This window comes from Tachypleus tridentatus, chromosome 1 (genome assembly GCF_004210375.1).
Source record: "Tachypleus tridentatus isolate NWPU-2018 chromosome 1, ASM421037v1, whole genome shotgun sequence".
In the NCBI taxonomy this organism is placed as follows: domain Eukaryota; kingdom Metazoa; phylum Arthropoda; class Merostomata; order Xiphosura; family Limulidae; genus Tachypleus; species Tachypleus tridentatus.
The window spans coordinates 4,992,467-5,008,894 of record NC_134825.1 but is presented as its reverse complement, the minus strand read 5'-3'; the positions used below and the strand labels follow the sequence as shown (position 1 = coordinate 5,008,894).

The window sequence follows — 16,428 nt, the reverse complement described above, 5'->3', positions numbered from 1 at the left end:
GTAAAAGCACTTCCATAATATGTGGTTTTATCAGAATGTAATGACATTTCCATAATATGTGGTTTTATCAGAATGTAGTAACACTTTTATTATCTCTATGTTTTATCAGACGATTATTGACATGTCCATAATCTTTTTATTTTAATCTAAAGATGGTGACTCTTATTAAGGACAGGAATGACTGGTCTATATTTAATCTAAAGATGGTGACTCTTATTAAAGACAGGAATGACTGGTCTATATTTAATCTAAAGATGGTGACTCTTATTAAGGACAGGAATGACTGGTCTATATTTAATCTAAAGATGGTGACTCTTATTAAGGACAGGAATGACTGATCTATATTTAATCTAAAGATGGTGACTCTTATTAAGGACAGGAATGACTGGTCTATATTTAATCTAAAGATGGTGACTCTTATTAAAGACAGGAATGGCTGGTCTATATTTAATCTAAAGATGGTGACTCTTATTAAGGACAGGAATGACTGGTCTATATTTAATCTAAAGATAGTGACTCTTATTAAGGACAGGAATGACTGATCTATATTTAATCTAAAGATGGTGACTCTTATTAAGGACAGGAATGACTGATCTATATTTAATCTAAAGATGGTGACTCTTATTAAGGACAGGAATGACTGATCTATATTTAATCTAAAGATGGTGACTCTTATTAAGGACAGGAATGACTGACCTATATTTAATCTAAAGATGGTGACTCTTATTAAGGACAGGAATGACTGGTCTGTCTGGAAGGAAAAAGATCAATGCTGTAAAGGAAATCGTTCACAAACGAGTATCGAAAGCTGTCAAAACAAAATAATCTGAACAGATTTAATGGCCCAAACCGGATTTTACAAATTTCACTAACTCTGGGGAAAAGAACAGGAAAATCTTTAACATCGTTTGAAGCAAAGATACATGATTGCTACCTGCACTAGTTTGTTTTTTGAATTTTGCGCAAAGCTACTCGAAGGCTATCTGTACTAGTAATCCTTAATTTAGCAGTGTAAGACTAAAGGGAAGGCAACTAGTCATCACCACCCACCGCCAACTCTTGGACTACTCTTTTACCAACGAATAGTGGGACTGACCGTCACATTATAACGTCCCACGGCTGAAAAGGCGAGCATGTTTGGTACGACTGGGATTCGAACCCGCAACCCTCGGATTACGAGTCGAACGCCTTAACACGCTTGGCCGTGCCGGGCCACTATCTGCATTAGGCGTCCATAATCTAGCAGTGAAAGGACTACTGGGAAGGTAGCTAATCATCATTACCTATCCCCAACTCTTGGGCTGCTCTTTAACTGACGAAGAGTGGAACTGTCTGTCACTTTTAATGTTCTCACGGCAGACTGGGAGTCGAGTGCCCCTAACCACCTGGTCCAACCCTGACATCCTGTGAAAGGAAAAGTGAAAATGTTTTTTTATTTATTATAGTTAAAATTATACAATTTATTAATAATTAGATCATTCTTGCACAGATTAATTTGTAATTCGTATGTAAAAAAACGAACTAATGTATACGTTAAGCCTAGATCTACATTTATACCAAAGTGATAAAATATTGTAGTTTTATAAACGAGGTTTTTAATTTTTAAAGTTGTTTTACCAACATTTAAAATAACAGTTCTTTTTTAAAACGTAGTATTATCAGTGTTTAAATATCCACTATCATTAATTATAGTAATTTTGCTATCGACAATTTCCTTTATTAATTGGGTAATTTCTTTCATTTATTAACTACCGTAGTATTGCTATCAACTTACGTTTATTAATAGGGTGATGGAACAATAAAAAAACTCTAACAGTGAAGTTAACACAATATTACTTCACACAACGGTGAACTACAATGAACTTTTCACAATTAAACCATTGTTTAGTATAATTGTTAAAATGCGATATTGAATACAACAATCTTATAATGAATCCTATATAATATGATATTATAAATCATATTATCTTACAATTATACAATATTTTTGTCTTTGTTTACAATTGATCTGTTTAATGTTTCACGTTATTGTACAAGCATATCGGGGAATTGTTTACTGAAGAAACACTGAAGAGACAACATGTTCAGTATAACTTATTTATTCTTTACGAATAATACTGTTTATTTAACATCATGCACGTCACATGTCAACATGCAGGGATTTTAAGGTAGGGTGGAATACATGAGAATCCTCCTCTGGTACAGTAGTAAGTCTACGGATTTACAACGCTAAAATCAGGGATTCGATTTCCCTCGGTGGACTCAGCTGATAGCCCGATGTGGCTATAAGAAAACACGTACATGAGAAGTGAGATTTTTCTTTTTTTTTTTCTCTTACTTCCTTTTTATAGGATTAAAGTGTAAAAACATTCCGCCAGGTGAACAGTTCTTTGATACTTTATAACCGTATTACGAACAGTTGCGTCATTTTTAGCACATACACGCTTGGCGCAGAAAACTCTTGTTGTTGGCGAGGCTTACACTTCCAAGTTGTGTCCATCAATCGATAGTTGTTGACGGTATTTGTCTGAACTGAGACCGCACGAGAACATCGCGTGTCAGGAAGCTCGTGCAGAGACTCGTTCGTCTGTAGTTATCACAGTTTTATAATCGCGTTTTCTTCTTATTATTATTATTATTAATCATCAACTATGTTCGAGCCAGTTTTCCGGTTTATTGTTCTCTCCTTAACGTGGTCTTACGGCTTTCTCTACTACATCAACCTCACCGACGGACTGAGGGAGAATGGAGACTCTCATAACGGCTCAGACCCTCTTCTAATTCCGGTCTTCGACATACGCGATCCTGACTTGGATAACAGTTTTCCTTTGGTGGAACCAGTTAACAACACGTCGGTGATGTCCGATATATACACCCAGACTGCTGACCAAGTGACCACTTCAGTCTACACAGAAGAAAGTTTGATTTCCGAATGCCAGGTGTCCACCAGAAATGAGTTGACTGTCATCAAAAGTCCATCGTTTCCAAACAACTATCGTTCTAATCTGGACTGCCAGTACAAGGTCCTCAGGAACTCTTCAAGGTGGTGTTCCGTGACTTTCTTATTCAACGTTTTAGACTTGGAAGTCAGCGCAGGATGCAATAAGGACTACATTGACTTGGCCGGAGAAAAGCTGTGTGGATATAACCCATCAGGGGTCACACGTAAGTTACAGATAACCTCAAATGGTTTTTTGTTACAGATAACCTCAAATGGTTCTTTGCCTGTGACGTTAAGTCTCAATTTTTTTCAATACTTTCTAGTTTATTAAAGTGTTAGGCAATTCGTTACGATAATGTATCCGGTATTTTACTAGCCTTAATTAAGACGTTTGATGTCAATTAATCGGACCTAAAGTGGCCTTATAACCTGACTGTGGATCTGAGGTTTGCGTCATGTTACCACTAATAGAAACATCGCTGTAAGTGTCAGTGTGTCATAGATGGAAAGAGACAGGCAGGGGTAATGAGAGAGTTGCCTTTGACTAGCTGTCTTCCCTGTAGTCTATAAGTTAAAACTTACGGACGACTGATTGTGCTTTGCGCAAAATCCATCTAATAAATTTCAATAATAGTACCTATTATAGTAGTAACGATCTTTTACTAATGTCTTTTATCATCGGAAATCAGAGCGATATTACACAGTTAAAATGTTACGAACTCACACTTCTGCAAATTAGTGTTTTGTAGTCATTTAAAGTAAGAATAGTATTACAAAACTAATCTTCTTAGCACTAAAAACAATGTATGACTTACCTTTCTAGCATAAAACACATTATATTATCCTTACCTTTCTAGCCCTACAACAACAGCATGATTCTTATCTTTCTAATAGTATAAACACTGTATAATGTTTACCTTTCTAGCCCTACAACAACAGCATGATTCTTATCTTTCTAATTGTATAAACACTGTATAATGTTTACCTTTCTAGCCTTACAACCACAGCATGATCCTTATCTTTCTAGTATTATAAACACTGTATAATTCATACCTTTCTAGCCCTTCAACTACAGCATGATCCTTATCTTTCTAGTATTATAAACATTGTATAATTCATACCTTTCTAACCCTACAACCACAGCATGATCGTTATCTTTCTAGTATTATAAACACTGTATAATCAATACCTATCTAGCCCTACAACAACAGGAAGATCCTTATCTTTCTAGTATTATAAACATTGTACAATTCATACCTTTCTAGCTTTACAACCATATCATGATCCTTATATTTCTAATATTATAAACACTGTATAATTCATACCTTTCTAGCCCTACAACCACAGCATGATCCTTATCTTTCTAGTATTATAAATACTGTATAAGATCTTTCTTATCCTTATCTAGTATTATAAACACTGTATAATTCATACCTTTCTAGCCCTACAACCACAGCATGATCTTTATCTTTCTAGTATTATAAACACTGTATAATTCATACCTTTCTAGCCCTACAACTACAGCATGATCCTTATATTTCTAGTATTATAAACACTGTATAATTCATACCTTTCTAGCCCTACAACCACAGCATGATCCTTATCTTTCTAGTATTATAAACACTGTATAATTCATACCTTTCTAGCCCTACAACCACAGCATGATCCTTATCTTTCTAGTATTATAAACACTGTATAATTCATACCTTTTTAGCCCTACAACCACAGGAAGATCCTTATCTTTCTAGTATTATAAACATTGTACAATTCATACCTTTCTAGCTTTACAACCACAGCATGATCCTTATCTTTCTAGTATTATAAACATTGTATAATTCATACCTTTCTAGCTTTACAACCACAGCATGATCCTTATCTTTGTAGTATTATAAACACTGTATAATTCATACCTTTCTAGCCCTACAACCACAGGAAGATCCTTATCTTTCTAGTATTATAAACATTGTACAATTCATACCTTTCTAGCTCTACAACTACAGCATGATCCTTATCTTTCTAATGTTATAAACACTCTATAATCAATACCTTTCTAGCCCTACAACCACAGGAAGATCCTTATCTTTCTAGTATTATAAACATTGTACAATTCATACCTTTCTAGCCCTACAACCACAGCATGATCCTTATCTTTCTAGTATTATAAACACTGTATAATTCATACCTTTCTAGCCCTACAACCACAGCATGATCGTTATCTTTCTAGTATTATAAACACTGTATAATCAATACCTTTCTAGCCCTACAACCACAGCATGATCCTTATTTTTCTAGTATTATAAACATTGTATAATTCATACCTTTCTAGCTTTACAACCACAGCATGATCCTTATCTTTCTAGTATTATAAACATTGTATAATTCATACCTTTCTAGCTTTACAACCACAGCATGATCCTTATCTTTCTAGTATTATAAACACTGTATAATTCATACCTTTCTAGCTTTACAACCACAGCATGATCCTTATCTTTCTAGTATTATAAACACTAAATAATTCATACCTTTTTAGCCCTACAACCACAGGAAGATCCTTATCTTTCTAGTATTATAAACATTGTACAATTCATACCTTTCTAGCTTTACAACCACAGCATGATCCTTATCTTTCTAGTATTATAAACATTGTATAATTCATACCTTTCTAGCTTTACAACCACAGCATGATCCTTATCTTTGTAGTATTATAAACACTGTATAATTCATACCTTTCTAGCCCTACAACCACAGGAAGATCCTTATCTTTCTAGTATTATAAACATTGTACAATTCATACCTTTCTAGCTCTACAACTACAGCATGATCCTTATCTTTCTAATGTTATAAACACTCTATAATCAATACCTTTCTAGCCCTACAACCACAGGAAGATCCTTATCTTTCTAGTATTATAAACATTGTACAATTCATACCTTTCTAGCCCTACAACCACAGCATGATCCTTATCTTTCTAGTATTATAAACACTGTATAATTCATACCTTTCTAGCCCTACAACCACAGCATGATCGTTATCTTTCTAGTATTATAAACACTGTATAATCAATACCTTTCTAGCCCTACAACCACAGCATGATCCTTATTTTCTAGTATTATAAACATTGTATAATTCATACCTTTCTAGCTTTACAACCACAGCATGATCCTTATCTTTCTAGTATTATAAACATTGTATAATTCATACCTTTCTAGCTTTACAACCACAGCATGATCCTTATCTTTCTAGTATTATAAACACTGTATAATTCATACCTTTCTAGCTTTACAACCACAGCATGATCCTTATCTTTCTAGTATTATAAACACTAAATAATTCATACCTTTTTAGCCCTACAACCACAGGAAGATCCTTATCTTTCTAGTATTATAAACATTGTACAATTCATACCTTTCTAGCTTTACAACCACAGCATGATCCTTATCTTTGTAGTATTATAAACACTGTATAATTCATACCTTTCTAGCCCTACAACCACAGGAAGATCCTTATCTTTCTAGTATTATAAACATTGTATAATTCATACCTTTCTAGCTTTACAACCATATCATGATTCTTATATTTGTATCACTACAAAACACCTTAACTGTTTTATTTTCCAACATTGCCATGTTTGTACCTCACGAGGTACACTTTATCTTCTTTACATTTCACAGTAAACGACACATTATTTTAACTTCAACTTCAGATAGTTTTTAGATTACCTTCTATGTGACACCTTGAAATACTGTAGGAAAAAGTGAGTGAGAGTCATGTTATTTATTCTACTTTTATATCGTATTTTACGTGGCTTTATAATAACACTGAATGTCTCGTGTTGTTTTTTGTTAGGTAAGGTACTGTTGTTTAAAGCTATTTTAGTAGTTTTTGCACAGTATCTCAGAGGTACAATCAAGAGGTCATAATTCTAAAAGTGGGGGCTCTATGTTTGCAGGGAAGACAAATCATTTAGTCCAATGTAAAGATTTATACTGAATAAACAATTGAATAAAAAAACTCTATTTTACAAAGTCGTAACTTAACTTCACACAATATACAAAGTATTCATAAGAGTGAAGTAGGCATCATAATTTATAAACATTTATTCGGTGTGACTTTAGACATGAACTTACGTTTCACAGACAAGAGAAGAGAGATCTCTCAACACGATGTATTTCTTCAGCATGAAGCGATGTTGACAACTTTAACTGTGAAATGTTTCAAGAGCAATTATTTTCTGGAAGAGATCTTCTTAAAGCTAGGCCACTTTATGAAATAGGATGAAAATGGTGAAGCTTTATGGTCTGTTTTTGTTATTTTCTTTTATCTCTGAGAAATATAACCAATCTCCAGAATTAGTGGTGACGATAAAACCCACTTGTAGATAAATACATGTGTAAAAACGATTGTTTTTGGGTTGGGAAAATTCTTATGTCGAACAACGTTTGAACCTTCTTCGGTCATTGTCACGTTCACAGGTTTTTGTGAATAAATACATATATAAACCTCAACAATCTTACATGTACAATTTTATTTTTTTATTTCGGTTTAGAGATATCTCATAAACGCCCTATTATACGTTTATGGATTCATAGAGTTTCAGAATAATCCACAAAAAATACTAACCCTGAGATTCAAACCTCAGCATCTGGCAAAACAAACAAATTAATTAACCTTAATGATTAAATTTATTTAATTTATGAATCCTTGTTTGTTTTATCTAATAGTAAACTTCATACACGTTTTGACAATTAACTTTTCATCTTGTTTACCAGACTTTAAATACATATATATATATATATAGAGAGAGAGACAGAGTAGGAGTTTTGTTACAGTTCCATCCGATGGTTTTGTTACAGTTCCATCCAATGGTTTTGTTACAGTTCCATCCAATGGTTTTGTTTCGTATAATAGAGGTTAACTACCGAGGTGTGATGAATTAGATACAAATCTGTTCCAGGGAAAAACTTTAAAAAATACGTTCATCAAATTTATATTATATTAATAATGAAATCAAACCTGTGCTATATTAATAATGAAATCAAACCTATGTTAAATTAATAATGAAATCAAACCTATGCTATATTAATAATGAAATCAAACCTATGCTATATCAACAATGAAATCAAACCTGTGCTATATTAATAATGAAATCAAACCTATGTTAAATTAATAATGAAATCAAATCTATGCTATATTAATAATGAAATCAAACCTATGTTAAATTAATAATGAAATCAAATCTATGCTATACTAACAATGAAATCAAACCTGTGCTATATTAATAATGAAATCAAATCTATGCTATATTAATAATGAAATCAAACCTATGTTAAATTAATAATGAAATCAAATCTATGCTATATTAATAATGAAATCAAACCTATGCTATATTAACAATGAAATCAAACCTGTGCTATATTAATAATGAAATCAAACCTGTGCTATATTAACAATGAAATCAAACCTGTGCTATATTAACAATGAAATCAAACCTATGCTATATTAACAATGAAATCAAACCTGTGCTATATTAATAATGAAATCAAACCTATGTTAAATTAATAATGAAATCAAACCTATGCTATATTAATAATGAAATCAAGTGTTCTGTACAATGTAAGGTTGGAATACCTCTAAGGTAAGAGTTGTTTTGTACTTGAAGTGTTCTGTACAATGTAAGGTAGGAATACCTCTAAGGTAAGAGTTGTTTTGTACTTAAAGTGTTCTGTACAATGTAGGGTAGGAATACCTCTAAGGTAAGAGTTGTTTTTTACTTAAAGTGTTCTGTACAATGTAAGGTAGGAATACCTCTAAGGTAAGAGTTGTTTTGTACTTAAAGTGTTCTGTAGAATGTAAGGTAGGAATACCTATAAGGTAAGAGTTGTTTTGTACTTGAAGTGTTCTGTACATTGTAAGGTAGGAATACCTCTAAGGTAAGAGTTGTTTTGTACTTGAAGTGTTCTGTACAATGTAAGGTAGGAATACCTCTAAGGTAAGAGTTGTTTTGTACTTAAAGTGTTCTGTACAATGTAAGGTAGGAATATCTCTAAGGTAAGAGTTGTTTTGTACTTAAAGTGTTCTGTACAATGTAAGGTAGGAATACCTCTAAGGTAAGAGTTGTTTTGTACTTAAAGTGTTCTGTACAATATAAGGTAGGAATACCTCTAAGGTAAGATTGTTTTGTACTTAAAGTGTTCTGTACAATGTAAGGTAGGAATACCTCTAAGGTAAGAGTTGTTTTGTACTTGAAGTGTTCTGTACAATGTAAGGTAGGAATACCTCTAAGGTAAGAGTTGTTTTGTACTTAAAGTGTTCTGTACAATGTAAGGTAGGAATACCTCTAAGGTAAGATTGTTTTGTACTTAAATTGTTCTGTACAATGTAAGGTAGGAATACCTCTAAGGTAAGAGTTGTTTTGTACTTGAAGTGTTCTGTACAATGTAAGGTAGGAATACCTCTAAGGTAAGAGTTGTTTTGTACTTAAAGTGTTCTGTACAATGTAAGGTAGGAATACCTCTAAGGTAAGAGTTGTTTTGTACTTGAAGTGTTCTGTACAATGTAAGGTAGGAATACCTCTAAGGTAAGAGTTGTTTTGTACTTAAAGTGTTCTGTACAATATAAGGTAGGAATACCTCTAAGGTAAGATTGTTTTGTACTTAAAGTGTTCTGTACAATGTAAGGTAGGAATACCTCTAAGGTAAGAGTTGTTTTGTACCTGAAGTGTTCTGTACAATGTAAGGTAGGAATACCTCTAAGGTAAGAGTTGTTTTGTACTTAAAGTGTTCTGTACAATGTAAGGTAGGAATACCTCTAAGGTAAGAGTTGTTTTGTACTTGAAGTGTTCTGTACAATGTAAGGTAGGAATACCTCTAAGGTAAGAGTTATTTTGTACTTAAAGTGTTCTGTACAATGTAAGGTAGGAATACCTCTAAGGTAAGAGTTGTTTTGTACTTGAAGTGTTCTGTACAATGTAAGGTAGGAATACCTCTAAGGTAAGAGTTGTTTTGTACTTAAAGTGTTCTGTACAATGTAAGGTAGGAATACCTCTAAGGTAAGATTGTTTTGTATTTAAAGTGTTCTGTACAATGTAAGGTAGGAATACCTCTAAGGTAAGAGTTGTTTTGTACTTGAAGTGTTCTGTACAATGTTAGGTAGGAATACCTCTAAGGTAAGAGTTGTTTTGTACTTAAAGTGTTCTGTACAATGTAAGGTAGGAATACCTCTAAGGTAAGAGTTGTTTTGTACTTGAAGTGTTCTGTACAATGTAAGGTAGGAATACCTCTAAGGTAAGAGTTGTTTTGTACTTGAAGTGTTCTGTACAATGTAAGGTAGGAATACCTCTAAGGTAAGAGTTGTTTTGTACTTAAAGTGTTCTGTACAATGTAAGGTAGGAATACCTCTAAGGTAAGAGTTGTTTTGTACTTGAAGTGTTCTGTACAATGTAAGGTAGGAATACCTCTAAGGTAAGAGTTGTTTTGTACTTAAAGTGTTCTGTACAATGTAAGGTAGGAATACCTCTAAGGTAAGAGTTGTTTTGTACTTGAAGTGTTCTGTACAATGTAAGGTAGGAATACCTCTAAGGTAAGAGTTGTTTTGTACTTAAAGTGTTCTGTACAATGTAAGGTAGGAATACCTCTAAGGTAAGAGTTGTTTTGTACTTAAAGTGTTCTGTACAATGTAAGGTAGGAATACCTCTAAGGTAAGAGTTGTTTTGTACTTAAAGTGTTCTGTACAATGTAAGGTAGGAATACCTCTAAGGTAAGAGTTGTTTTGTACTTGAAGTGTTCTGTACAATGTAAGGTAGGAATACCTCTAAGGTAAGAGTTGTTTTGTACTTAAAGTGTTCTGTACTCGTGACAAAATTGAGAGAAACGTGCTCTTTTACAAATGATATTTAAACTTAGAATTAAGTGACTCATTATCAGAATACGTGTGTCAACACGAACCAACACAGAACTGGTACATCATTTGTGTGTCAACATGAACCATCACAATACTGATATATTTATAAGTATGTTAACACGAACCAACACAGTACTTATATATCATATGCGTGTCAACATGAACTAATACAGCACTGATCCGTCTTCCAGTAGGCGTCTCATAATGTGTCGCACTTTTAAGATTTCAAATCTTAATTAGTTTTAACCAAAATGCTGTTCTAACCAATGTTTTGTTTTATAAATAATGCAACTCTAACTGATGTTTGAACATTTCTACAAGTCATTTTCCCACCAAAATATAGTTTAGAAACAAATATCTGCATATATCATTCTTTTAGGGAATTTATGCTACACCCACATTTCCTTCTAATAAAGATATTCGGTTTGACGCTATATCATAGGACAAGATTTATTAAAAAAAACACCTCTATTCTTTACTGTCAATTTCTTGGAATCATTTCTTCCGGGTTTAGAGAAGTGTCAAAGTTGAATCGTAAAACTTTCATCTATCATCTTTATAAAGTGCTATGTCATTTTTTTTATAGATGCCGATATAAAAACTGTAAGAAATATCTCGTATAAAAACCACATTTTACTGAAACTCTTTCTCTTGTATAAAGTTGTTTTGTTTTTTTTACAATTTAAAAATCATATTTTCGATTTAGCTTTCTTTCTTCCAAGTCTTACTCAGCATGATCATGAATGCATTCTGTGATTTGACCCAAACGTCAATATGTCAGCATCATTGAGACCAAATCAGTATTGTTTTTGGTTGTTGCTTTTCGTTATCAAATTCTCCACCACTATACCTTACTTCCGAGGCTCAGGCTGTAACCATTTTGATACATTTTGAGCTTAAAAGGCACTCTAATGTATGACCTATCAGTAATAACACCCGTTTCACTTGAGTACTTTCAGAGGCATTAGATTCTCACCAGTTCATTACTCATAGAATAATAACTTCTAAAAGGTTTAAAGGTATCGAACCCTTTGTTTCACACTTACGATGAAGTTTTTTTATATCCCTCCAAATATCATATATAAAAAGTCTACTAAAACCCGTCATGACCAGGCGGTTAGGGTGCTGGACTCGTAATCTGAGGGTCGCACGTTTGAATCCTTGTGACACCAAACTTGCTCGCCCTTTCAGCACTGAGGACGTCATAATGTCACGATGAAACCCACTAATTTTTGGTAAAAGAGCAGTACAAGAGTTGGCGGTGAGTATTGATGACTAGCTGTCTTCCCTCTAGTTTTACACTGCTAACTTAGGGACAGCTAATGCAGATATCCCTCGTGTAGTTTTTCGTGAAATTCAAAAAACAAACAAACCTACTAAACCTGTAGGAGCCCTGTACTCTTAGAGCATTATCAAATAATTCAATAGTAATTGAGGATCTTATAGTAGTTAAAACTTTGATCCCTGTACAGTTATAATTTGTACTAATTATCCAATATCTAGTTAACATACAATTATTAATTACCCTTGTAGTTCTAAACTAATTATTTAATAACAAGTTAAAGTCAGTCGTAATACTTGTTTAACACTAAGTATTGTCCGTAGCTTAGGTCCATATATGACACTAGATGTTTAACCTTAATATCCAATACCTAGTGAACGTCCAACCATAGCATTTGTTGTTTAACACTGATTATCCAATTTCTAGTTAACGTCCAATCATAGCACTTATTATGTAACACTAATTATCTTTTTGTTTGGTTTCTGAATTTCGCGCAAAGCTACACAACAGTTATCTGCGCTAACCGCCCCTAATTTAGTAGTGTAAAACTAGAGGGAGGGCAACTAGTCATTACCATCCAGCTCAAACTCTTGGGCTACTCTTTTACCAATGAATAATGGGATTGACTGTCACATTATAACACCTCCACGACTGAAAGGACGAACATGTTTGATGTGACGAGGATTTGAACCCGTGACCCTCAGATTACGAGTCGAGTGCCCTAACCACCTGATTATGCCAGGAGTACTAATTATCCATTACCTAGTTAGCGTCCAGTTATTACACTAAGTAATAAACAGTGTAAAAGTAAAACAGATTAAACAGTGATAGTTTAATAATTAGTTAACGTCCAGTTATTACACTTGTTAGTCAACAGTGATTGTTTAATAATTAGTTAACGTCCAGTTATTACACTTGTTGGTCAACAGTGATTGTTTAATAATTAGTTAACATACAATTCTCATCATTTATTTTAAACACTAACAATCCAACACCAAGTTCAGATCATTTGTGTTAAACAACAGGTGTGATGATTTGATTCGACGCTAACTCCGTGTTGAATAACTGATGTTAAAGAACGTTTATAAAGATTTAACGTTGACTAGGTATAGTATAGTTAATATTAAGTAATAAATGTAATGATTGACAGTAGTCTAACTATTAAATTACAATATGCAACACACATCCTGGATAGAATGTGTTGTTTATTAATTGTTTATGTTGTAAAAGTACAGAAAATGTACATTATTACCTGTAAAATTTGCTTTTGTGATCTGGATAATGAAATTTAGAAATTATCCTATTTGCACATTTTCTTTTATATAAGATCTGAATAAAACAACATTTGAATCAAGACTTACATATATTTATATAAAGTTACACAAAAATGAAAAGACATTTAAGAAGTGAATAGTTTCTCGAGATTTACGACTGTAATGTAAATCACATTCACGTATCAGCCCCCACATATAGTCTCCAACCATGTTTTAGTTATACGTTCCCAGGTCACAAAAGCAAAGTTTGAAGAGAAAAATAGGTCTTTTCCATTTGCTTTAGACATAAGCAATTGGGAAATAACACTTTCTGTCCAGGAACAAGTAATCATTTTGTTACATAGTGTAATTAGCGTAAAACAATGTGGGTAACAGGATGATAATCCATTGTTCTGTTGAAATGAGCCCGACATGGCCAAGGCACTCGACTCGTAATCTGAGGGTGGGGGGTTTGAATCCCCGTCACACCAAACATGCTCGCTCGTTCAGCTGTGGGGGGTGTTATAATATGACGGCCAATCCCACTATTCGTTGGTAAAAGAGTAGTCCAAGAGTTGACGGTGGGTGGTGATGACTATTTGACTTCCCTTTAGTCTTACACTGCTAATTTAGAGACGGCTAGCGCTGATAACCCTCGTGTAGCTTTGCGCGAAATTCAAAACCAAACCAAACCATTGTAAGGGACATTGAAATACCAGCACCAATAAGTAAAGAGAAATAATTGGAAAAAAAAATTAAAAATAAACTATACGTGTAAAGGCACAGACGTGAAGTTATGTATACATATTACGTGTAAAAATACAGACGTGAAGTTATGTATACATATTACGTGTAAAAACACAGACATGAAGTTATGTATACATATTACGTGTAAAGACACAGACGTGAAGTTATGTATACATATTACGTGTAAAGACACAGACGTGAAGTTATGTATACATATTACGTGTAAAGACACAGACGTGTAGTTATGTATACATATTACGTGTAAAAACACAGACGTGAAGTTATGTATACATATTACGTGTAAAGACACAGACGTGAAGTTATGTATACATATTACGTGTAAAGACACAGACGTGAAGTTATGAATACATATTACGTGTAAAAACACAGACATGAGTTATGTATAAATATTACGTGTAAAGACACAGACGTGAAGTTATGTATACATATTACGTGTAAAGACACACACGTGAAGTTATGTATACACATTACGTGTAAAGACACAGACATGAAGTTATGTATACATATTACGTGTAAAGACACACACGTGAAGTTATGTGTACATATTACGTGTAAAGACACACACGTGAAGTTATGTGTACATAGTACGTGTAAAGACACACACGTGAAGTTATGAATACATATTACGTGTAAAGACACAGACGTGAAGTTATGAATACATATTACGTGTAAAGACACAGACATGAAGTTATGTATACACATTACGTGTAAAGACACATACGTGAAGTTATGTATACATATTACGTGTAAAGACACACACGTGAAGTTATGTATACGTATTACGTGTAAAGACACAGACGTGAAGTTATGAATACGTATTACGTCTAAAGACACAGACGTGAAGTTATGTATACATATTACGTGTAAAGACACAGACGTGAAGTTATGTATACATATTACGTGTAAAGACACAGACGTGAAGTTATGTATACATATTACGTGTAAAGACACAGACGTGAAGTTATGTATACATATTACGTGTAAAGACACAGACGTGAAGTTATGTATACATATTACGTGTAAAGACACAGACGTGAAGTTATGTAGACATATTACGTGTAAAGACACAGACGTGAAGTTATGTATACATATTACGTGTAAAGACACAGACGTGAAGTTATGTATACATATTTTGTGTAAAGACACAGACGTGAAGTTATGTATACATATTTTGTGTAAAGACACAGACGTGAAGTTATGTATACATATTACGTGTAAAGACACACGTGAAGTTATGTATACATATTACGTGTGAAGACACAGACGTAAAGTTATGTATACATATTACGTGTAAAGACACAGACGTGAAGTTATGTATACATATTACGTGTGAAGACACAGACGTAAAGTTATGTATACATATTACGTGTAAAGACACAGACGTGAAGTTATGAATACATATTACGTGTGAAGACACAGACGTAAAGTTATGTGTACATATTACGTGTAAAGACACACGTGAAGTTATGTATACTTATTACGTGTAAAGACACAGACGTGAAGTTATGTATACATATTATGTGTAAAGACACAGACGTGAAGTTATGTATACATATTACGTGTAAAGACACAGACGTGAAGTTATGTATACACATTACGTGTAAAGACACAGACGTGAAGTTATGTATACATATTACGTGTGAAGACACAGACGTGAAGTTATGTATACATATTTTGTGTAAAAACACAGACGTGAAGTTATGTATACATATTACGTGTGAAGACACAGACGTAAAGTTATGTATAAATATTACATGTAAAGACACACGTGAAGTTATGTATACATATTACGTGTAAAGACGCACGTGAAGTTATGTATACATATTACAATTAAAAACGCACGTGAAGTTATGTATACATATTACCATTTATAAAATGCCATCAAGGTCCAGTCGTCACATTCGTTATTTAACACTAATTATCTGATATATAGTTAACGTTAACTTAACACACTTGTTATTGAAAACTAATTTATAATAGCTAGATAATGCCCATCTGTTACAATTGGGGTGTAAAACTAATAATCCAATATCTGTAGTTAATGTCCAATCGTCACACACATGCCCAATATTTAAACTTATTTATTCTCGCTGAGTATTTAACAATTATTTAACGTTCAGTAGTTATATTTGTTCTTTAACACCAATAATGTATGGCTAGTCCATGTCCGCTCATCACTTTTGTTGTTTAACAATAACTATCCAATACCCTATTAACATCGAATTGCTCCTCCTACTGTTTAACAATAACTATCCAATACCTTATTAACATCGAATCACTCCTCC

The 16,428-nt window shown here is 33.2% G+C and overlaps 1 protein-coding gene across 1 annotated transcript in view; it reads left to right on the top strand.

Moving 5' to 3' along the window:
• Positions 1–2,443: 2,443 nt before the first annotated feature.
• LOC143233644 (tolloid-like protein 2) overlaps positions 2,444–16,428 on the top strand; it is a 99,994-nt gene continuing 86,009 nt past the window's right edge. The window contains exon 1 of the mRNA XM_076470140.1: positions 2,444–3,165. Within this exon, the coding sequence (XP_076326255.1) occupies positions 2,652–3,165 (514 nt within the window). The 5' untranslated portion in view covers positions 2,444–2,651. The remainder of the gene's footprint in view (positions 3,166–16,428) is intronic.